Source organism: Trametes versicolor, assembly GCF_000271585.1.
Source record: "Trametes versicolor FP-101664 SS1 unplaced genomic scaffold TRAVEscaffold_5, whole genome shotgun sequence".
NCBI classification, from domain to species: domain Eukaryota; kingdom Fungi; phylum Basidiomycota; class Agaricomycetes; order Polyporales; family Polyporaceae; genus Trametes; species Trametes versicolor.
In genome coordinates, this window is record NW_007360325.1 from 1,706,377 (window position 1) to 1,728,376 (window position 22,000).

At 57.2% G+C, this 22,000-nt stretch overlaps 7 protein-coding genes across 7 annotated transcripts in view; 3 read left to right on the plus strand and 4 right to left on the minus strand.

The window, feature by feature from the left end:
* Positions 1-36: 36 nt before the first annotated feature.
* On the minus strand, positions 37-3,147 carry TRAVEDRAFT_71599 (uncharacterized protein; the record flags this gene model as incomplete). The annotated part of the gene is made up of 20 exons (XM_008039677.1): positions 37-227; positions 280-335; positions 389-658; positions 732-754; positions 808-865; positions 922-949; positions 1,009-1,068; positions 1,132-1,235; positions 1,303-1,342; positions 1,398-1,413; positions 1,469-1,480; positions 1,831-1,855; positions 1,912-1,946; positions 1,997-2,022; positions 2,072-2,097; positions 2,147-2,164; positions 2,230-2,239; positions 2,814-2,845; positions 2,908-2,963; positions 3,018-3,147. 20 exons carry the CDS (start codon positions 3,145-3,147, stop codon positions 200-202), a joined length of 1,053 nt encoding a protein of 350 aa, XP_008037868.1. The 3' UTR covers positions 37-199.
* Positions 3,148-3,481: 334 nt separating this feature from the next.
* Positions 3,482-5,265, plus strand: TRAVEDRAFT_122501 (D123-domain-containing protein; the record flags this gene model as incomplete). The annotated part of the gene is made up of 5 exons (XM_008039678.1): positions 3,482-3,678; positions 3,742-3,904; positions 4,327-4,582; positions 4,651-4,782; positions 4,922-5,265. The coding sequence occupies 5 exons, from the start codon at positions 3,482-3,484 to the stop codon at positions 5,263-5,265; spliced, it is 1,092 nt and encodes a 363-aa protein (XP_008037869.1).
* Positions 5,266-5,370: 105 nt separating this feature from the next.
* Positions 5,371-7,579, minus strand: TRAVEDRAFT_71601 (DNase I-like protein; the record flags this gene model as incomplete). The annotated part of the gene is made up of 7 exons (XM_008039679.1): positions 7,421-7,579; positions 6,835-7,366; positions 6,650-6,782; positions 6,467-6,593; positions 6,033-6,412; positions 5,766-5,979; positions 5,371-5,703 (listed from the first exon to the last, which is right to left on the minus strand). The coding sequence occupies exons 1-7, from the start codon at positions 7,571-7,573 to the stop codon at positions 5,371-5,373; spliced, it is 1,872 nt and encodes a 623-aa protein (XP_008037870.1). The 5' UTR covers positions 7,574-7,579.
* A 783-nt stretch (positions 7,580-8,362) lies between these two features.
* On the plus strand, positions 8,363-10,737 carry TRAVEDRAFT_58347 (uncharacterized protein). Its single transcript, XM_008039368.1, has 7 exons — positions 8,363-8,643; positions 8,698-8,848; positions 8,898-8,983; positions 9,038-9,089; positions 9,143-9,196; positions 9,245-10,440; positions 10,508-10,737. The coding sequence occupies exons 1-7, from the start codon at positions 8,468-8,470 to the stop codon at positions 10,608-10,610; spliced, it is 1,818 nt and encodes a 605-aa protein (XP_008037559.1). The 5' UTR covers positions 8,363-8,467; the 3' UTR covers positions 10,611-10,737.
* Positions 10,738-11,173: 436 nt separating this feature from the next.
* Positions 11,174-13,791, plus strand: TRAVEDRAFT_71603 (uncharacterized protein; the record flags this gene model as incomplete). The annotated part of the gene is made up of 7 exons (XM_008039680.1): positions 11,174-11,670; positions 11,726-11,876; positions 11,928-12,013; positions 12,068-12,119; positions 12,173-12,226; positions 12,276-13,642; positions 13,695-13,791. The coding sequence occupies 7 exons, from the start codon at positions 11,174-11,176 to the stop codon at positions 13,789-13,791; spliced, it is 2,304 nt and encodes a 767-aa protein (XP_008037871.1).
* A 2,173-nt stretch (positions 13,792-15,964) lies between these two features.
* TRAVEDRAFT_86836 (HET-domain-containing protein) lies at positions 15,965-16,830 on the minus strand (the record flags this gene model as incomplete). Its single annotated transcript, XM_008039681.1, has 2 exons — positions 15,965-16,666; positions 16,774-16,830. Coding segments are annotated over 2 exons (759 nt in total), but the record flags the coding sequence as incomplete, so codon positions are not given.
* A 2,213-nt stretch (positions 16,831-19,043) lies between these two features.
* Positions 19,044-22,000, minus strand: part of TRAVEDRAFT_19947 (uncharacterized protein) — a gene marked incomplete at both ends in the record, with an annotated part of 4,550 nt that continues 1,593 nt past the window's right edge. Inside the window, 6 exons of the mRNA XM_008038980.1 lie at positions 19,044-19,106; positions 19,312-19,383; positions 19,616-19,937; positions 19,991-20,111; positions 20,163-20,849; positions 20,907-21,433. Of these exons, the coding sequence (XP_008037171.1) occupies positions 19,044-19,106; positions 19,312-19,383; positions 19,616-19,937; positions 19,991-20,111; positions 20,163-20,849; positions 20,907-21,433 (1,792 nt within the window). The remainder of the gene's footprint in view (positions 19,107-19,311; positions 19,384-19,615; positions 19,938-19,990; positions 20,112-20,162; positions 20,850-20,906; positions 21,434-22,000) is intronic.

Below are 22,000 nucleotides of genomic sequence, written 5' to 3' on the forward strand. Positions count from 1 at the left end.
TCGAGGGTGCGGGTGCGGCTCGCGAAGTGCACGGGAGAGAAAGTGTGGTGGTATGTTACAGACACGGTACAACCAAAGTACGAGATATGTGCACGACGCGGACTAGTGTGTGGGGGTGGTACGAGTCCGTATAACGAATGCAAATGCGAGAGAGCAACAGACAGGAAAGCGAACGGATGACTGTACATTTTAGCGGGGCTCATTCCTCCTCGATGTCGCGTGGTTTGCTGTATTCATGTCCGTGAGCTGCTGTGATAGGGAAGAAGCGACAGAGCGTACCTCGGACCCCCGAACGCAGCGACGCTCGCCGACTCCGCCTTCTCCTTCTCGCCGATCTGCACGCACGCCAGCGTCAGCATCCTGCCCAGGTTCAAGAGGAGCCACTCACGTCCACGTCGCCATACGACGCGCCCTCCGCGTCGCCGCGCGCGGCGTCCACGAGGTCGAGCTCGATGCCCATGCCGAGCGCCTCGCCGCCGCCCTTGCTCTCCGTCGGCACGTTGAAGTGCACGCTGAGCGACGTGTCGAGCTGGCCGGCGCTGCCGCCCGAGCGCGTCGTGATCGTGCCCGAGCGCCCGTCCGAGTCGTGCGCGTGCGCGTTCAGGCTCGATTCTTCGGGCACGCCGCGCCCGCGGTGCGTGTTGCGGAAGTTCAACCTGGGGGTGGGGGGTGGGCGTTAGTAGGGTAGGAAGGGGGGGATGGGGAAGGGAGAGGAGGGAGGGGGCGTACATGGATAGAATGCTGTTGATGTAGACTGTGGGGGTGTGGTGTGAGCAAGGACGCGTGGTGGGAGGACCGGAGACGTACCTTTGCTGCCGACCCAGTGGAAGAGGATCCATATTTGCTGGTTGGGCATCGTGACGATCTGGCGGTTCATTATCAGGCACACGTGGTTAAGCATAGCAAAGCGTCTTAGCTTACAGTAATGAGAGATACTGTCTGCACAATGCTGTATGAACCGACGCGGTCAGCATTGTCTGAAGGGTAATCGAGGGGGAGAAAACGTACGCAAAGCTCGTGCCGCGGTTGACGCCGTAGACGACAATCTGCTCGTACCATCCATCGGGTCTGTCCGGGGCGCAGTGCAAGTTTAGCCAGGAGACCTCGTTCAGGGTCGCCGTCTCGACTCACGTAGCCATGCCGGGGTTGGTGGACGGGCGTAGATACCAAAGCATTGATGTGGCGATGAGGATATTTGCGCCGACCGAGAGACCCCAGCAGATCGCCTTGGTGAGCTGTAAGAACAAATTTATTCAGCCATCATATTACGACCGTTCGCGTTTTGTGGTGGCTCGCCTTGACACTCTTGGAGACCACTTGGTAAAACAGCATTTGATCTGTCCTATATACGTATTTGATGAGCAAAAGCAGAGGCACACCACGGTGGGCGAACGAACATTTTAGCAACGCTCGCTACGGAAGGGGTTTTGTTAGTATTATGTAGGCTATTCGACTACTCAAAACTCACCCAGGTTGAATGCTATATGGTACACGACAACTTGTAAGCAAACATGATATGTTGGGCTATTACTGTACCTCCAGGACCAAAGCGGCGGGTCACAGGTCACAGCGACCTCCGCCGCGCCGCTTTAGGGGGTGTGTCCCGCATCACAGTCGCCCCCGCCGCTTCAGCGGCGGCGAGCCGACGCCGGTCACACTCCAAAAAGGCGTTTTTGGCGGCCCTGCGGGGCCCCGCGCCGCTTTGCCTACCGGGCGGTCACAGGCACCGCCGGTCGCGCCGCTTTGGACGGTCGTGTCCGGCCGGTCACACCCCAAACCCCCCGCCGCTTGGGTCCTGGAGGTACAGTACAGTTTCGGCCAAGAGCTCACCGAAAGCTGCGAGTGCAAGAGTGACCTGTGATGTTGTCGGAATTAGGTCGTGGTATAAGGTCGATGACCAGCAAGACGTACGATCACAGCAGGAATCATGGAGCGCTTTCCGCTGACTGAATAGTGGGTGAGTATATGCTGGTATGAAGGGAGGTAGTCGGCCAACCTGTCCATATACGGAAAGCATAGAAACTACATGATGATGAGAGCGCTGAGTGATAGTGTTGAGAGATGCACATACCACTGCACAACCAATGCCAAAAAGACCTGCGATGCCATGTGAGCGATGTTCCCTCTAAAGCTACGATGGACTTACTGAGAGCGCTTCTTCTGACTGAACAGGTCATAACATGAAGGTTAGAAACTGGACGAGACCGTGTGCGATGCTAGAGGACTGACAATGAATGTTCTGCGCAGAGAACTGTAAGCATATATCGGCCCTCTACGACATAACACACGTGCTTTGTTGTGGTGAGTAGCGGAAATGCTAGCATGAAGTCGGTGATCAGGTAGCAGTATATTCTGAGCGAGTGTGAGTCGTTGAACCATGTGAACTTGAAGAGTGCGTACGTGTGTGATACTATGATGTATTAGAAAACAGCATTTAAAAATTCGGATTAGAAGACACTCACTGAGAGTTGTGATTGCTGTGTCTAGTGCCCTATGACCGCATACTCGTTCAGCCCCACACGAGCGCCTGGAATGATACTGTACCTCCAGGACCAAAGCGGCGGAGGGTTTGGGGTGTGACCGGCCGGACACGACCGTCCAAAGCGGCGCGACCGGCGGTGCCTGTGACCGCCCGGTAGGCAAAGCGGCGCGGGGCCCCGCAGGGCCGCCAAAAACGCCTTTTTGGAGTGTGACCGGCGTCGGTTCGCCGCCGCTGAAGCGGCGGGGGCGACTGTGACGCGGGACACACCCCCTAAAGCGGCGCGGCGGAGGTCGCTGTGACCTGTGGCCCGCCGCTTTGGTCCTGGAGGTACAGTAGTCGGAGACCGTACCATAGTAGACCGACCTAACAGACAGCGGAGGTCAATACAGAGGGCTTAACACATGTGGCCATCAAGTGATGCTCACGGTGTATTTTATTCCTCGCTCGTCATGAGGGAAGCGCGTGTAGTAGATGTATGTTTCTATGTGGCGCCAAGGTCATCCGAGCTCATGCCGGGGTGATTGTATGCACTCACGAAAGAAGGTGAGCCCGTATAATGTCACGGTGAATATGAAGCCGATCAAGAGTACGCCAAACGTCTCCGTGAGCTCGTGCGTGGTGGCAATCGCCTCCGTTGTGGTGGTGGCTGAGTTGGTTGAACTCATCGTGGGGGACGAGGAACGGAGGGCGTCGTGTTATGACGGGAGCTGGTGGTAGGGAGGCAAAGGGAGAGGCATTCCCCAGTCGCTTTGGGAGGTTGGAGGGCGGAAGGCGGGTGTGTGAACTGGGCGAGGGTCACCATGGCCCGCCGTCCGACATCCAACCCTGCCCGTGGACGCCGACTGCTCGATCCGGCCATCCGCAAAGTGCTCCCGCGCAGCCCTAACCCTAGTCTCAGTCCTCGCGTAGCTCACACTAGTCCCGATTAGGCAGCGCTCCCTTCCGCCGCCGATCAATATTGCCCTTCGGATACTGACCGCCACCATCCCCGGCTCCGACATGCCTGCGCCCGTCTCCACCCCTGCCCTCTTCCCGCCGCACTCCCCTGATGCTCTCCTTGCGTTCCAATTCTCGTCTTGGTATCCTCGCTTCGCAGATCACAGCATAAAATCCACCATAGTCCGACCACTCTCAGCGGCTTTCTGCGAGTATTTGAATTCGGACGGCGTATTTGTCCCAGAAGGCGCGGAAGACCTGTCAGTATGTCGCGGATGTCTCTCTCGGCAATACGATTGACACCGACTCGCTACCCGGCGTAGTCCCGCCGAAAGCACCCTGTCCGATGACGAGGATGCCAGCGACGCGGAGGATGAAGACGATGAGTTCGTAAAGTTTGCGTTCCCAGAGCTGGACGCGAAGATCCGCGCAGCCGTGGCGGAATATGGCGCGGTGTTCCCCAAGCTCAACTTCTCGTCTCCAAGGGTGAGTACAGCGCGTTGCTGTCTCTTTTATCGTGTTCCATGCATGGTTGCGGACCTTTGACAGCCGTGCTAAATCGATACCGGTGCTGCGCGGAAACGTTACGTTTTCGTACGCACTAAGGGGCGGCCGCCAGAAAAAGGCTCCGTACTACTGGGTCTCAGCAAATGCCCTGAGGACCGCATAATTCGCGGGAAAGACATTCCAATATTCCGCATAGTCGGCGGGAAACGGAGGTGGTACACCTACTCACCCGCAACCAAAATCTCCTGGGTCCGCACGCCCTTACGGGTGCGGCCTGGCGAGTATGGGCAGAGCTGAGAAGAGGACCGCCCTTCGTGCCCAGACCTATACTTTAACTACGGGTGCACCATACTCTTACAGGTCCCCATAATCGCCGTAACGAGTGCTAATGCAACTCACAGGACGCGGCCTGGATCCTGCCCGCCTCTTCCCCTCTGAAGTGCACGACGCCCGCTGACGTGTACCTGCTTCTAAAATCCTCCGATTTCGTCCAACTTGACCTCACCCCGGAGCTCGTTTTCGCCGACTGCGAGCCCGCACGCGCGGCCGCAGATGATGCCTCCAGCCCATACGAGCTCGAGCTCGTCCTCCGCAAATGGTACCCCGTCGACCGCGCGAGGGAGCTCCGGTGCTTCGTGCGACAGGAGACCCTGATTGGTGCGTCCATCCGCCGCGCGCAGCACATCGTACGCAGCGCCAGGACCTGATATATGTGCGTTTCCCAGGCATCTCCCAGCGTGACCCCAACTACTACGACTTCTGGAACGAGCACGAGACGCAGGAGAAGGTCGCGGCGGCGGTCGCCGACTTCTGGGAGACGCACATCAAGGGCAAGTGGGAGCAGACCCAGGGCGACTGTACGTCCCAATCCGTCCATTGTGTTCCAACGTCGCTCACGAACCCATCACTTCTGCATATCGGCCGCACATTCATTCGCCTATCAACCGTCGGTCCCGAACATACCCCGCACGCCTCCGCCTCCGCCGACACGTACAGACACCTTCGACTTCCTGCTCACGCGTGATCTCTCGCGCGGGCACATCGTCGACTTCAACCCGTACCTCCCGCGCACGGACCCGCTGCTGTTCACGTACGAGGAGCTGCACGCGATTCTGCTCGCGCGCGAGGGGCTCGAGCTGCGCGTCGTGGACTCCCCAGCGCACCCCGCGGCGGCGCGCAATGCACCCGCGCATCAGCCCAATATGGTGCCGATTGAGGCGCTGACGATGAGCAGCGGGCGGGATGTCGGCGAGTTTGCGGATGCGTTGCAGGAGGAGATCCGGAAGAGCATGGCTGGGGAGGAGGTTGGCGAAGACGCGCGCGCGCCTTCTCCGACATGAAACTTAAAGAGCAACATGTACATATGCGATTGTCTGTATTGTTACATACAACTTATATCGAACATGTATCGAACATCACATAACACAACGCGTATCCCACACCACTCAGCAGATCTTCACGCGTGCAACAGTCGGGTCATGGTCGCTCGCGCGCGCGGCGAGCGTCGGTGCCCAGTTGTTCACGTGCACGTGCTCGACCGCGAGGTCGCCCCGCGCGACGATCGCGTCCGAGATAAAGAGGTGGTCGAGCTGCTGGCTGTTCTGGTCGAAGAGGTACGTGTAGCGCTCCGCGAGGGGGACGTCGACGGCGACGTCGAACTCGGTGAGCAGCCCGTCGAAGGGCGCGAACACGGCGCGCGTCTGCACGTATTCGTTGCAGTCCCCGCCGACGATGATGTTCGCGTTCGGGTCCAGCGCGAGCAGCGCCTTGACGAACGTCTGCGCGTGTGCGGTCAGTTTCACGACTGGGGAGAGAAGACGCGATGATGAGGGGGACGCACTGCGACGGTCTGGACTTGGCTGATGCGCTGGTCGACGCCGCCGTTGACGGGTGGACGCGCGTTGCCCTGGGTGGTGGTCCCGCCGAGCTTCGCGGTGAGGTGCAGGTTGATGGTGAAGAGGCGCGCGCCGTTGGTCGTCTCCCACAGCGTGACGAGCGGCTTGCGACTGGAGTCCCACGCGGAGTTCGTCGGGTCGATGCGTCCGGGGTTGAAACTGTGCGGGCACATCAGTCAGCTCGCGCGGATGAAGAGAGGACGGGGGCGTACGTGAGGGTGACATTGCCGTCGGTCCCGAGCACGGGCTTCGTCGCATCCAGAGCGCCGCCTGCGGGAGCGCCGGGGACGAGGCGGAGCTTCGTCGAGTTGAACAGGTGCGCGGTGCGGATGTTACCGCCCGGCTCGCCGCCGTCCTTGTCGTTCTGTGGCGCGATGTCGAGGGTGCCGTACGTTTGGGTGGTGCCTGCCGCACTCGCAACCGAGGCCGCGAGTGTCGCGAGCGTGACGTTCGCGCTCACCGTGCCGTCGTCCGTCGCCCCGTTGTTGTCCTGAATCTCCTGAAGGAACATGAGGTCGGGTGAGTTGAGGAAGTTCGCAATGTGGTTCGCGACTGTAGGCAGGTGGGCGGTCGTCGGCGCCATGTTCTCGACCTGTGGGTGGTTGCGTTAGAATGCGAAATGGCGAACACGAGACGGGGGACATACGTTGTAGTCACCGATGACGAGCGTACAGACTTGTGCGCGGGGCTTGATGGTAGATGGCGGGATGGTAGGGTCGGGCGTAGTGAGCACCGTAGGCGCCGTCAAGGGCAGAATGTAGTAGAATCCGAATCTGTTCAAGTGGGACGCTAAGAAAACGCTCAACGTTAGTCATAGGAAGTAACCTACTGGTAAGCGACAATTCCAGTTATGTCTGAGAACGTCTTGCCAAGAGATACCGCCGGGTTCTTCGTGCCATCCAAAGGGGAGCCTACAATGATGACCTCGGGGTTTGCGTCCGGAATGCCGTCCGACCCCAGGGCTATAAAGTGCGTGAGTTAGCCTGCTTTGTGTCTTTAAGTCCGCTGTCTTACCGAAGCTGATGGTAAGCCCGCCCCTGCTGTTCTTCCCAGTCACAGGCCAGTCTCCGTGGACCCAGAACTCGCCAAAGGAGTTCGCAAAGTCAAGCGCGACCGGCGACGGCACCGTCACAAGCTGCCCCTCCAGACTCGCCCAAAAGTCCATTCCGAACTGGTCAGGGACTAGCGTCGCGTTCACAGTGTCGATACGGCTCTGATTGTTCGGGACGGCGAGCCATCCGTCATTCCCGGGGTCGAGCGCACTCAGCTTGCGCGTTGGGGGGCTGCGATCAGTCCCGAGGAGAACCGGGGTGACGACCTGGTTTGAAGAGAGGACGACGATGTTCGTGGGAGACTGGAGCTCCGTCGCAAAGAGGTTGTCTGGGGAGCCGCTCGAGCGGAACTCGGATACCACCCCGGACAGGGAGATGGAGTCCCCGACGGCGACAGAGGCCAAAATGGTTTTGGAGCTGGTGAAGACGTTCAACCCGTGAGAGACACTATTGCTTCGTACCGCGGGACCTTGAATCCAGAATCCAGAGGTCCCCTGGATCATTGAGCAGCATTAGAGCGCAAACGAAGTAAGCGAGGTTGGACGCACCTTTGCGGTTACGATGCCTGTCAGGTTGTTCACAGTCTGTCCATTCAGGGGAGATATGAACGCCGGGCCCTGGATGTCGGTGATGCTAACGGCTTGCACTGGTAGCGCGATCTGGACCGCGAGTGCGGCTGCTGCATACGCCCACTGCTTCATGGCTGCGGTAGATGGGGCGAATGTGCTGGGGAACTCCCATGGCGCGAAGTCTTTTATGGGACCCAGAAAGCGGGAGCTCGTGTCCTGATGGAACGTGCGTGTCACCGGCGAGAAGATAACTGTAGGTCGACCATATGGACAGCGACGAGAAGAGCTATTGCAGGCCGTCGCTCAAGGTCGGGTGTTCGCACGAGCCGTCAGAGTTTGGGCAGCTTGGAGTGCCTAGCAGTCATCGACCATGTCCGACAAAAAGGGAAATCCGCGCCACCATGGTTGAACGAGCAAAGCAAGACGCATCGGTGATTGGAGAGACACTTCTGCTCGGGGACGACTGCGAGGTAAGAGAGGGAGTCGGGACGATAGCGCGCATGGTGGGAGAGGGAAAGCACGTGGGAGGAGGCCGCGCGGATTGTACGCAGATCTTGATCCCGATCTGGATCGCACGCACGCACACCGCCCTGAACGGCATCCACCGAGCCAAGTTCGAATCGTCCCTTCTCGGACTCCGCGACCTCCTTTCTCCCCGCCACCGTCCTCCCGCGATGCCACTACACCCACAAGCCTACGAGTGCAGATGGTCGCTGTAGATTACAGAGAGTGCGTCTCGTACCCAGGTCCCTGAATCCTTTCACTTACGGTGTGTGCGACAGATACCTAAAACCCAAGAATACGACACCTTCTATCCCCCTATTAACATCAAGATTCAGTTGACTTTGAAGTCGCAGCTATTGCTACCTTCGCCCTCTGTGACATTACACCCTCTACACCTAAACAACCTAGCCAAGCTACCCAGCTCGAATACTTACAGTCCGACGAGTTTGACGTGTGAATCCCCGGATTCACTGCGGAAGCTTTGAGCACATCGACGCGCTCGTTCGCGCACAGACACCCGACATGTCGACGCCACCCATCAATGCGATGCAAGCCCAATCGTCAAGAGGACAAAGGGGAGGCTATAGCCGGGGCGGCGGAAGAGGCCGCGGGAATGGAGGTCTCCGTGCGCCCTTGCAACAATTTCGCTCATGGAAAGGCGGTATACTCTCCGTAACAGACCTTGTCGGTCCTTCATGGTCCGTCCATCCGACTCGGTTGTCAGCTCATTCTGTTCATTCAATTTGGCCCAGGTGCGAGCTTCAGTTCGACTACGCTCTACGTCAGCAACGGCACAGGAAGCTGGCGGATCGTCCTGCATCCTTTGTGACTGCGGAAGGAAAGACCATACACGTCGCCCAGGATCTCGCCTCTCAGAACGATCGCACTGTTGCACGCGGGAAGGTCGGTAGAACTCTCACAGTGCCAGAAAACATTCCTAACTTGGAAGTAGTCTATACACAAAGCCCTAGAACGAGGAGTGCAACCCGACAGCCCCCCTGTGCAAGCGACGACGACGGAGGAGCGCTGGGGTCTAAGGTGCCTTTGAGCTATCGTTCTGTCACACGGATCAACGCCAAACATATGCTATAGATTGATCAACATGCTCGTCGCATTGCAGACTTTGATGAAGGTCGGCTACTGCGTGAGTGACTATACACATTGTCTTGTGGATCTCGCTGAGATTTTGTGCCACAGAGAGAGATGCCGGTGTTTGGTATAGTGCATGATCAAGTGGTCACCGGTATTATAGTACGTGCACCCTGAAGCTGCTGCACTTCCTCCTAATACCCTACCTAGGATGAAATTGTTCGCAAGCCTACGCAACTCGAGACGCAGCCCGATACCAAGAATGTGGCTATTCCCAGCAAACGTGGGGCCCCTTCTCCTCCCTTCGAACATGCGGCGAAGAAAATCAAATACGACGCATCAGAGGACCAGCCCCAAACATCCACATCGCTCTCCCCGGGGTTGCATATCAGTACAGCACCGCCGGCAGCAGGCTCGGAGCCCACGAGATACACCCTCCACCTGTCGGACACGAAGACACGCACAGAGCCGACTTTGCCGCCTGATGAGGACACCCTCTCTTCGCGTTTCCAACTCATGCTCTATCATCGACTTCTCAGCGACCTCATCGCTCCTGCTGCACCTACCGTCCAGGCCCGAGCACCGTTGAGCTTTGTCACGCTGTGGCGCCGCGTTAATGCCAATCCCCAGCGGCGGTTCTCCCAGCGCTTCCTCACGCAGGCCGGCCCACTCATAGCGCAAATTGCCTCACGGGACGCTCCTGCCCAGACTACGGCCGCCGCAAAGGCTGGTACGGCCCGTCTTAGTTGCTTGAATGACCTCACCACGGCGTGGACGCACGCCGTCAAGGCGCTCAACGTGACCGCGATCGACCACACCCTCACGTTGGTGTACCGCAGCCAAATCACACGGAAACGCTCCAAGGTTCAAAGTCAGTCGACGTCAGCGGACACGGAGCCTTCGTCTCAGGAGGCGCAGGGCTCGACGGCACTGGAGGGCCCGTCCAAGCTGTCGGAAGGCTCTGCATCTGCGCCGCTTGCACCGGATGCGCTCGCGCGGGCAATACAGCAGTCGCTCCCGCCTGCAAATGAAGATGCCGCAGCAATGACGAAGGTCGCGGATGGCACCGATGCGCACGCTACTCCAGCCTCCGAGGGGGAGCATCCCAGCGTCCCGAACGACAACTTCGCGGACAAGCAGCCTGGCACTATTGCAACAGAGAAGGAAGAGGGTGTGGAGAGCGGGACGAAGACTGCTCCTGCGTCGCCCGCGCCATCGGACGAGCTCGTCGAAGCTCACGAGACGATGACTGTCGCAGAGCTGGACGTCGAGGCACGGGTGATCGGGACGAAGGCGTTCCAGCTGGACGACGCGCTGCTCGACAGGTACCTTACGCACATCCTCGCGTGGTGGCGCGGGCAGCGGGCGGCCGAGGGCGTCAGCGGGGAGCTCACCCGGCGTTGCACGTAAGTCGCGTCCCTAAATGACCGTAAATGACTGCTGATGGAACGGGCTCGGGACATGCGAGTATAGCCGGGGCTGCGAGTGGAGAGAGAAACAGGCGCAGGAGGCGGAGAAGTGTCGTGCGAGCGGTGCCCAGGCGGGTGGTGAGCCGAGCACGCCAATCGGGCTGTGACTACTCAAAACAGCCCCGGTATCATGAACCAGCTTGGTTGTTCCGCATCAATGTACGTTTATATTTGCTTTGCTTACTTTATCGGTGGGTACTCCAACCCGGCAAAGGACAGTGCTCAGCCAGATCCGACCAGAAATATCGTACATATCGTACATAGTGTATCTGTTATTTGTACTGTATATGTCACATATGATGTTTTCGCAAATATGGACGTTTTCTGCGGTCAGTCTCGGGTCAGTCCATGCACTGCTTCCTGCCCATTGTAATTCAGCGTTCGGTCACAAATTTAAACGGCCCTTGAAGGTAGAGAGAAACAGCGGCTAATTACCTGAAATAGTAAAGATCCCGTCAAAAAGACAGGTATCGTCGAGCCATTTTTGACCACATGTACTTTTCGCGGAACCGATCGCGAACGAAGTTCGTCTTGCCTCTCCTCCTCTTTCGCCATTGCCCTGAGGGATGCTACTTTCTGCGCATCTCTGTTAGAGCACATAGTCGTAAAGTACAGAGTGTACGTCAATGCTCATCTTCACATTCTCGCCTACTTACCTTGCGCGCGACAGATGCCTGACACAGATGAATACGACGCATTCTACTCCCCTATCGACCACCAGGACTTAGTAGACATCGAAGTTGCAGCAATATCCGCTCACACCCTTCGTGAAACCACTCCCTCAACTCCTACGCCTCAATCGAGCCAAGAGTCACAGCTCGAGCAGTCTTTGCCTGACGAGTTCGACTCGTATGACTTTTCCGAATTCACAGCGGAAGACTTTGAGCACATCGACGCGCTTGTTCGCGAACATACACCCGACATATCACCCCCGCCCGTTACTCCGGTACAGGCTCAGCAACCGAGAGAGCCAAGAAGAAGCAATAGCCGCGGCAGTGGAAGAGCCGGCCGAAACGGAGGTCCTCGTGTTGAAATTGGCATTGAGGAGCCCAACAGCGCTAATACTCGCCGCCTGTTCAAGGGATCGAGTCGGCGTGCACCTTTCCAGGAATTCCGCAAGTGGAATGGCGGCATATTGTCTGTAACAGACCTTGTCGGCCCCTCGTGGTCCGTCCGTCCCAGCAAGGTCATCAGTGCACTTTGTTTATGCATTCTGGTCCAGGTGTGAGGTTCAGTTCGACTACGGCCTACGCCAGAAGCGGTACAAGAAGCTTGAAGATCGTCCCACCTCTTTTGTGACTGCAGAAGGAAAGACCATAAGCGTCGTTCAGAATGTGGCAGCCCAGAACGATCGCACTGTATCACGCGGAAAGGTCGGTCAGACTCTTATAGCGTCAGTAAATACTTTCTTAACTTATGATTAGTCTGTGCATAAAGTCTTGGAACGGGAAGTGCAACCCGACGTTGTTGCTGTGCAAGTAACCACACCGGAGGAACGGTGGGGTCTGAGGTACCCTCTAGTGTTTCTGCTAGTATATAGATCAGCGCTCAACTTTAGGCACAGATTGGTCAATATGCTTTCTTCATTACACACCCTTATGACGCATGGGTACTGCGTGAGTGGCTGTCGCTATCGTATGTCATTCTTCCTAACGCATCTGAACCACAGAGAGAAATGCCGGTCTTTGGTGTAGTGCAGGACCAGGTCGTCACCGGGATTATAGTATGCACGCCCTCACGTAACCGCGCTTCTTTCTAACAGCCTGCCACAGGACGAGATTGCACGTAAACCAATGCCACTCACAACGCAAGAAACCCACAACCAGGGGGTAGGAACGAGTAGTCCTAATAAACGCGGGCCTCCCTCTACTCCCTCCAAACATGCAACAAAGAGGTCGAAGCACGATGCAGTCCAAGACCAGGCCCAAATAACCAACTTCTTTTCCCCGGGGAAGCGCGCCAGTATACCTCCTCCGGCAACAGAGCCCACAGAGTACTCCCTCCATTTGTCAGACACAAAGACACGCACACGCCCGGCTCTGCCGCCAGACGAAGACACGCTCGCGTCCCGCGTCCAGCTCATGCTCTACCACCGGCTTCTCAGCAACCTTCTCGCCCCCAGCGCACCCTTTGTCCAGGCACCGACACCGCTCGACTTCGCGGCGTTATGGACCCGCGTCGGAGTCGATCCTGCGCGCCGGTTCTCCGATGGCTTCCTTACCCAAGCCGGACTCGCTCCAGAAGCTGTCACACAGGACACTCCTACTGAAGCTACGGATACCGCTACACAGTCTAGTGCGGACAGTCTCAGCTGCCTGAACGACCTCACCGTAGCCTGGGCGCACGCCGTCGAGGCGCTCAACGTGGTCACGGTCCATAACACACTCACGCTCGTGTACCGTAGCCAGCCCACAAGGAAACGCAGCAAGGACAAAGAACGGGCCAAACCAGCACCATCGGGCACGGAGCTCTCGTCGCAAGAAGCACAGGACCTCGCTGCGGCGATTCAGGCTAGCGTGAACGATGTGCAGGGCGTCGCGGGCACGGACGGCGACGACGACCTCGCGCGCGCGATCCTCGAGAGCCTGAAGGACTCGGTGCGCTCTGGGGCGGCGACGGAGGGCGATTTGGGCGTGCTGACGCACCCGTTCGGCCTCCCGATATCCGAGGTGCCCGGGATGACGACGTTGGAGGGGGAGGCGCAGGTGGCAGCAGTGCCGGACGCACTCGAGGACGATCCGGAGCTGGCATGGGCGATTCAACAGTCACTCTTGCCCCGGATCGAGAATGTTGCTGCACTACAGGAGGCCGCCGTAGGCCCAGACGCGTCCGCGGTGGCGGCCGGCGACTCGACGGAGGCCGTTGGAGAGAAGAATAGGAGTGCGCAGGGTAGAGTGAGCGAGAACGTAGGGGGCGGGACGAAGACCGCGCCCGCATCGCCTGCACGCTCGGACGATCTTGTGGAGGCGAACGAGACGATGACGGTCGCCGAGCTGGACGTCGAGGCACGGATCATCGGGACGAAGGCGTTTGAGCTCGACGACACGCTGCTCGACGGATATCTCGCGCGCGTCCTCGCTTGGTGGTACGGGCGACGGGCACCCGAGGGCGTAAGCGTGGAGCTCACCAGGCGTTGCATGTGAGTCGCTTTTTAGATCGTTCGTTCGTAATTGCTGATGGGACACGCGCAGGACATGCGAGTATAGGGAGGGCTGCGAGTGGAGGGAGAAGAAGGCGCAGGAGGCGGCGGAGAGGTATCGTGCCAGCAATTCGCAATCCGGTAGGTGAACCGAGCGCGCTAGTCGTCGTGAAAGTAGTCACTCTATCTTGATATTATGGACAAGTTTGGTTCGCAAAGTCTGATAATACTCTGATACACGTCTCAGGTTTTCGTTGTGCCATGGTCGTGTGCCCCCGTTGCATGCTTGATTCTTTGAAAGCCACTAGTTCCCAATATTGTACGGCACATACTAGTGAGGAGGTTCGCTGTACTACTAGTATGTACCAAGGTTCGAAGCCAACAAACTTTGTAAGTCCTAGATATCCGAGCCCGCATTAGTGTGACCCCTTGGAGTTCTATTCTTCGTATTTAGAATTGTGGCCTCTCTAACTTGAAGCATGTCACAGTGCATCATCAGCCGAAACCATGCCAGGCGAGTCCTCGGAGGATACCGGGAAGACGTGGGGTGCATCCTGTACGCCGTTGACTACATGTGTGAACTCGTGCCATTGAGTTCCCGGGCCTTCATCCGATGTGTCATCCCTAGCGATGTCGCCGGAAAGAGTGTCGCCTCCTGACATTGGGGATTGATCATCCTGGGGGCGGTTCCTGGGTACGCGCGCCGCGCTCGGTGTTCCGTTCACTACTTGTATGAACTCGTAGGATTGTTCCTGTGCGTTTACAACAAGGGCAGCTGTGTGTTTGACTGTTGCTGACCGGCGACTACGTCCAAACTCGCCGGGGGCGAATAATCCCAGGCCAGATTTGGGGCCGTTGACTCTATCCCCCTGCTCACGGTCCGGACGCGCCGCCAGCCAGTCATCGAGTTGTGGAGGGTTTCCCGTACCCATAGAATCGTCAGGTTGCGGGAAAGGTAATGGTAGACCCTTGATGACTGTCAACATACACTCCAACAGTAGAACAAAAAACTAAGAGCACGCACCGCTTGTAAGGAACTTTGGTATGCATCAGGACTCGGAGGCTTATGCGTATTGGCGTACGCGCCGCCCAGCCTGATGTCGAAGCAGTAGGACTTTGTAGCTAGCCAGTGAGTCGCTGTCAGCTGAACTACTTTGTTGCCGCCAAAGAACGATCGGGACCCGTTGGGCCAGGTATTGATGTGCTCGTGCGCGGGCCCAGAAGCATTGCAGTAATTGGGCCGCGGCTCGCGCCGGCGTAGTGGAGTGCCTCCGAAAGGGCGGAGAATGGTAGTGAACTCGACCTCGGCGAAGAGTTTCCCTCCGCATTGGTCGAAATGGATCCTGAACTCCGTTTGTGCGGGGTGATCCTGATGACCAACGCAGAGGGTGAGGGGGACTTCGCTGGCGGCACCCGCGCAGTACCTTGACCTGCCCTCTAGTACTAAGTTATACCGTGCTAGATATTCAGGGGTCCAGGATGATATGAAGACCTCCTTCGGCTCCTGATGAAGCTCCCGTCGGCGGTGCGACACGGTGAACGTATGAATGTTGTCGATATAAATGGTTTTTATGGTCGCAACCAGCGTTCTCTGGGGAAGGGTAGTGAGCGACGAAGGGGAGGCGACGGAGGGATCCGCCTCGACATCGCCGCGCACGTCGCCCTCGGCTGGTAGAGACATCCATCCACGTCGACGAAGGGCGGCGAACGTTTCTCGAGACATCTGGAAGTGACGATACCCCTCCGAGACACCAGGAAACGAGAGTCCCACTCGGAAGGTGCGCACAGGAGAGCGATTGTCTCGTTGAGGCCAGAGAGGTAAGGCGAGACAGTTATCTGCGTTGTCCTTGCACAACAGTAGCGCAAGCGAAAACGGAGTGCCTTCAATGATGAAGAAGTTGCAGCGGACACCAGAGCTAGTGACCGCCTGTTCATAGACGACCTAGGGTCACAATCAGTACGACGAAGATGAGGGGATAAAGCTTTACTCACGGCGGTTGGTTCTAAGCCGGCTTGGACCTCCACAAACTCCCGGACCTTCGAGAGTGCAGAGTCGTCTTGGGTGATGGGAATCACGCCGCCCGTGGTGCCATACCAGCGGAAGTCGAAGGGACACGATGCGAAGATAGATTTACTTTGCTCGAACGAAGGGGGAGTAAAGGGAGGGTAGATACTCTGAGCACAGGATGGAGAGGGTACCCGCTTCGTGAGAGAACTCCCGGTGCGCGAAGTCCCTGTGTGGATTCCTCGATATCCCACGCCGGATGCCGAACTTCGTAGAGGCTCGGTTTCTTTAGTAACGTCTGGCACCCATGTCCGGCCCCACGCGAAGAGGGTATGATCTGCGTGGCGCTTCATGACCTTCGCTTGTAGTCGTTGGAAGGCGTAACTCCCTTCCCCGTAGATCGTGGACATTGAGACTTCAAATATGCCTAGAAGACTGTAAGCCTGATCCTCTATCCTCTTGGTCTGGCGATTCGCGGCCCATGACATCCTGGTGGCGACAGGGACATGTTGGAGATGGCGGCGGAACGTAAGGACACCTGCGTCGATTCCTGTAATCTCTTGAATCACGTCCGCTAGCATGGCTCTGGTGCCTAGGTAGTTCCACTCCTCCGAGAGAAAGACAAGGTAGCGCGGGGCGAGGAGTTCTTGCAGCGTCCAGCCCCTCTTGAACCAAACGCTGTTGCGGAAAGACCGAGAGACCGGCCCCGGCTCGCCTGGGAAACAGTCATCCGGAACGTCCTTGAGGTATGCCAAGCACACCGCCGCCTCTGTGTACCACTGGAACATTGAGTTGATCGCTTCTTCAAGCTCTGCGCTGCTGCGCTTGTCGATGCAGCAAGTGTCGTCCCAAACCCAGGCAAAACCCTGCTCTTTCGCCACTTTCACGCACTCCCGTACTTTCTTGGACACTCGGTGGTCTCCGTATGAGGTGACGCCGTGGATAAGCTGTAGCTGCTGAATCTCCATGAAGGATTGCTCTGTGTCGTCCCAGACGTGTGAGAGGATCGCGTAGCCTGGCTTGTATCTACTACCGGCGCCCGTGCTATTTATGCGGCGCGTCGAGTCAGCACTCCTGGACATCCACCTGTATCTGAAGGGCGCACGCACTGGTGGGCTCGGGCAACTTCTTCGGGGCCATTGAAGCATCTCAACTCGAGGCGTTCAGTGGAGAGCAGCCACATAACTACCGAGTATTGTATATATTAGTTCAAGGCTTTCGATTCGGAGGAAGTAGACGTTGATGGTCAAGAGACTTACCGCGCTGACGAAGAGGTCGTAGAGGCAGCACCTGCGTAGAGGATTGGAACGTGCTGGGTGTTCGGGGTTAGCTGCACGCTAGCCTACTTGTATCCAAAGACCATGAGGCCAAGGCCAGGTAACTGCGCATGCCGCGGATCCTCTGTGAGGAGGCTCTGATTGATAATATTCCTTAAGAGGTCAGCACCCGAGCACTACGACCTACGTATCAAGAAAGGGATATGCAGTCCTCTGATATTCGCCTATCTGCGCGCCGATCAACGTGAATACGGCGCGCGGAAGCTGCCGTCCGTAGGTCCGAGCTTTCAAAAGCGGTCGGGGGACGGCCCTCGGCGGACACATATACATAGCAATGCGTACAGCCTTGCAAAAGATTCCCCGTAGAGCCTAGGGTAGCGAGCTTAGGAGGAGAAACATGGCGTGGAAGATGGAGGACCTGGATAGTATGACAGTGATTGGATGCTGGCAGTGTTTGTCACGGAACGGACAGCGTGCTGGCACGTGCATATGCACCGCTTCTGAGTCTACACCGCGGGCATATCCACATGTTTCCTGATAAATCATTTCGATAACACGGTAATGACTGAAAAAATGCCACCACGTTGTTTCACCATGCGCCATGCTTCGAACATACAAAGAACATTGTGTGATGTGTGGAACATTGTGAATACATGCTTGGGACATTGAAAATACCCCCATGTTTTCACGATAGTACTGCTATCACTTCGCCGACGATCCGTCGGGTCTCGAAGCCAACACGATAGGTGATACGAAGGCCAGGTTTGGATCCAAAAAAACTTGCCTGCGTTGATTCAGGGGCATCATCGATCATCGATGATGTCCGAGGCGCAGAGACCTGCTGACGGACATAGCCTCGTTCCCTCCAATGATTCCAGGGCGAGGCATTCACATCTCCACTGACATTATTGACACATCCGAGTCACCAGCAGTAAGTTTGGGCCAATTTCGGGCTCTAATCCGGAGCGCCCTATTGAAACCCCAGTACTCAGCACTCAGTTGCTGAAAGGATATGAGTAGACGGTACTTGATACCGCCTGCAGGTATGTGCTCGCAGGGGGGGACATGCCAAGATGGGAGGGGGCCATGAGAGTCGGAGCCACGCCCACGGCCGGTCAGAGTGCCTACCACTCATGAATAGCCCGATTGCCACCGTGAGTCCGTGATAAGCTGGCGAATTGCCACAATTAATGCACCGTGTTTCGACAACTGCCGTAGCTCGCGTCAAACATGTGTTTACCGTCCACCGATCTACGGCCCAAACTTTGAGTTCAGACGTATGTACTACGGACCTCTTCTGTAACGCGCAGCGGCGCGAGACGGACGAGACGAGGCGCGCGGCGGTCGCTCAGAGGGCCAAGATCTAGGATTAAGCGTAAGGGCTGCGTAGTACTGGCGTTGCGAAGACAAGGAGCGCGTCGGGGACGCGCCGCGCGCGACGGACGTGTACAGTACGATTATGTAAGCAAAGTAATGGCGCGCGAAGCGCCCATTACATCTTCCATTCAAATCTAACTACTATATCACTAGGCTAGGGGTAGGCTAGGGGCTGGGCTAGTACTCAAATTGAACGTCCTTGCACCCACGTCACCGTCGACTTCAAACCAAGTCACGGTGCATGCCTTCTATGAGAACAACAAATGAGTTACTGCGATAAGATAGTGTACTTGGCATGCAGACTGTCCTTGCCGCACTAGTACTGGCAGTTCCAAATGTCGCACAGTGCGAGAAACTTCCAGACCACCCGGTATACCACCACATGTATCGCGCGCATACAGCGCGACGATGAGTTCACCTGTAGGGCCAACCGTGCGCAGCCTCGCGTTTGATCGTGTTGAAGGTGGGAGAAAAGGGGAGAAACGAGAGGGAGGGATGCGGAAAGTAGGACGATGGAGATTGGAGATCAACTTGATGACGCCGCCGAGTCGTAAAGTCGAAGACGATCTCGAGTCACGATCGAGAAAGCTTGCACTGACGAGACCGCAGATATGGCTGGATCCATGTCGAGATCGGCCTTGGCGCTCAACGTTTACTTTCTGACCCCGGCGACGTTGTTCGGCAAGCTAGGTCGAAGCCCGCAAAATCCGCGCAGGGACTCCTCACGATGTCGCACTGTGTGCTAGTGGCGCTCGGCGACCTGGACCATGTATAGATTGAGCAGTAACTGGTGCCAGTGGTGGGACTGGAAAACACAAAGGCGTTAGATATGGATATGATTGGTATTCAAATATTCAGAGGCTAACGGTTTGGGGCATCGCTATTTATGTGGTGAGGGGCTCGTTCAGACGAGTCATTCCGGTACGCTGGTACTCCTTCTCGAAACGACCGGAAAGAGGATAAGTTGTGGATAGGTAGTCGGGCTACACCACTACCATGGTAGGGCGCACTCGGCCGAGCCTCGGAACCATGGTAGGAACCCCTGCAGCCGATCTGTTCACGACGAACTCGCCGAGGGCGGCCTGCGCTGATGCAATGGCATCTGCGGTGGACACTAGTAAAGATTGAGGTTAGTAGCGAAAGCACCGCGACACGATAAGCCTCACCAGGAGCACGTGTAGGACGGGTAGGAGGGTGCGGAGCTGACCACGCTCGTCCGAAAGCAGGCGAGGCCGAGCGATGCCCATGGTATGGGGGGTGAAAGTGGGGTGAGGATCGGGCAGACACTGCGTGGATGCGGCGTCGCTTATGTACGGTGGGAGCCCGCCGGAGCTCGAATAGAAGGTCGCCGTCGTCGTTAAATACGGGGCTCGCGAGCGAGTACGGAATTGCGAGCGGATAGCAGTACTGCCATGGGCCCTCGAACGCGCGGATCTCTTGCACGAGCTCGTCGAGGTCAACCTTGTCTGGGAACGCCTCGCGCAACATGTCCATTGGGCTCCGGAACCGCGCCGCGTTGTCAGGAGTGAGACCCTTTGCGAACACCGGGTCGTGCGAGCCGAATGTGTTGACCTTGATTCCGCTGCCGATGGTCTGAACGGTGACGTTTGTGGACCAGCTCACCGAGGAGCTCGCGCTGTCAGGCAGATTAGAATCAGGGTGTAGAGATACGCCGGACTAAAGACGTACGTCTGGGACTCGGACTTCCCAACCTGGAGGGTCAGGCTGAGTTCGACTTTGCCGCTGATCTTGATATGAAGGGCGCCTTGTTTGACGGCAGTCGGAAGCTCGACGTAGTTCCGGGTGACGCCTTGGAACGGGTCAATCAGAGCTATGCAAGGTCTCTTAATGGGAGACTTACAAGAGATGCCCTGAGTAGAGCTCATGAGGTTGCTGTTCCCGCGCAGCTTGTAACGCCACTCCTCGCAGTGCTCCCACAGGTACTTCAAGCAACCATCCCCGTCGGACGGTAGGAGCTCCCACTTCGAGGGGCGGTCCCTGCGCTGCTCGTGCTCGGACCATTTCTGGAGACCCAGCCCGTGGAAGCCCTGGGAGGGGTCGAGGAGTACGGGGATCATCGTCGTATACGCGTTTACGTTCGAAAGCAGGGTGAGGAGGCGCTCTTCAATGAACACGCGGCGTGCGATACCGATCGTGCCATGGGAGAATTCGCCGTTCGCGTGCACAATCCATTCCGTCGAAAACTCGAGCTCCGGCGAGGGCAGCGGACGTCCACCCGTCGTGCCTAGCACAACGATGATCGGCTCCTGCCCGGGGATGACTTGCGTCCAGTTGTGGCGGGTAATTTCGACCTTCGAGTAGACGTGGAAGGTGACGTCTGTGAGTGCATACGAGGGCAAGGATCGGTGCCCCTCTGTCCAGACGGGGATACTTGTGATGACGTTCATGCCTTCCTTGCACAATGCGGGGAAGTAGTGCTGCGTAAGATAGAAGACGACCGCTTGCAGCTTGAAAAAGAGTGAGCAGCCGTCTTCTCCCATGTTCTTGATGTCGCCAAAGTTGGAATAGTCGTGGACGTATTCCGCATCTGTGCGCAGTGAGCTGGGTCAGTGCATGTGATAGAAATGGCGTGCGAAAAATTCACGTCGGAAGTCGAGATAAATATGCCTGAGCTCGCGATCCGGGCTGTGGCCGTGCCTTTCAAACTGCTGTGAGGAGATGTATGTGGAAGAGGTCGAGCCCTCCAATTCGCTCTGAGAGCACATCTTGATATCGACCTCGAAAGCCACACACCAGTCGCGGAATTCATATTCCTCACTCCTAGGAGAAGAGAGGAAGGAATGTATGAGCGATCTTGCAAACATTGTTGAAGATGAGCAGTCCACTCGCCCATCCCAGAGCGCCCAGTCCTTCAGGGTCTTGAGGTTGCCGTTCGCGAGGTGCACCCACACGAGCGCGCGGTTGTTGCTCAGCAAATGCAGCGAGAACGGCTTGTACGACGCCGAGAAGTAGCTCTCGAACGCCCAGCTGTGGAACGCCCCATATGTCGACGCAGAAAATTGCGCGTTGAGCGAGCCCTGCGAGACCGCTGTGACTTGGTCGAACCCGAACATCTTTGTGCGCTGGATCATCTCGCGCGACGTCACGCCGCGAGAGTCACCGAGCTCAAGCCTCCACCAACTCCCGTCCGAGTCCGCCTGCCAGTTTGAGCGAATCTTGTGGATCTTCTCCCAGAGTGAGTCGTGCGAATACAGGATATGGTGGTGCGTGTCGTGGAGAATCTGGAGATACTCCTCGGAGAAGAATGCGATGATGAGGTCGTAGTAGTCGAGCGTGATGTCGTCAGTCTCGTCGAGGCCGGGGTAGGAGGAGAGGGCCTTGTGATAACGAGCATCTAAGGGTTATATAATATTAGTAGGCGTGCAAAGCTTCGCCGGACAGGCGACACCTACTGCTTAGATCAAATACAATGGTGACCGTGTGACCGGCTGCATCCCTGTTGTAGATGGCGTTGACCACCATCGCGACCTTCCATCCCGAGAAGCGTCGGTCTGGGGCACTATACAAACGATGAGCGTCATGAGATCCATACTATTAGAAGCGTGCGCATATACTCACGCGGAAAAGTCGCCATCCTCGAAGATCTCGAGCTCGTCGATATCGAACCAAATCACAATTTCGCGCTCGCACAGGATCTTCACCATCGGCGCGCCGAGCTGCATGCGGAAATGGATGTCG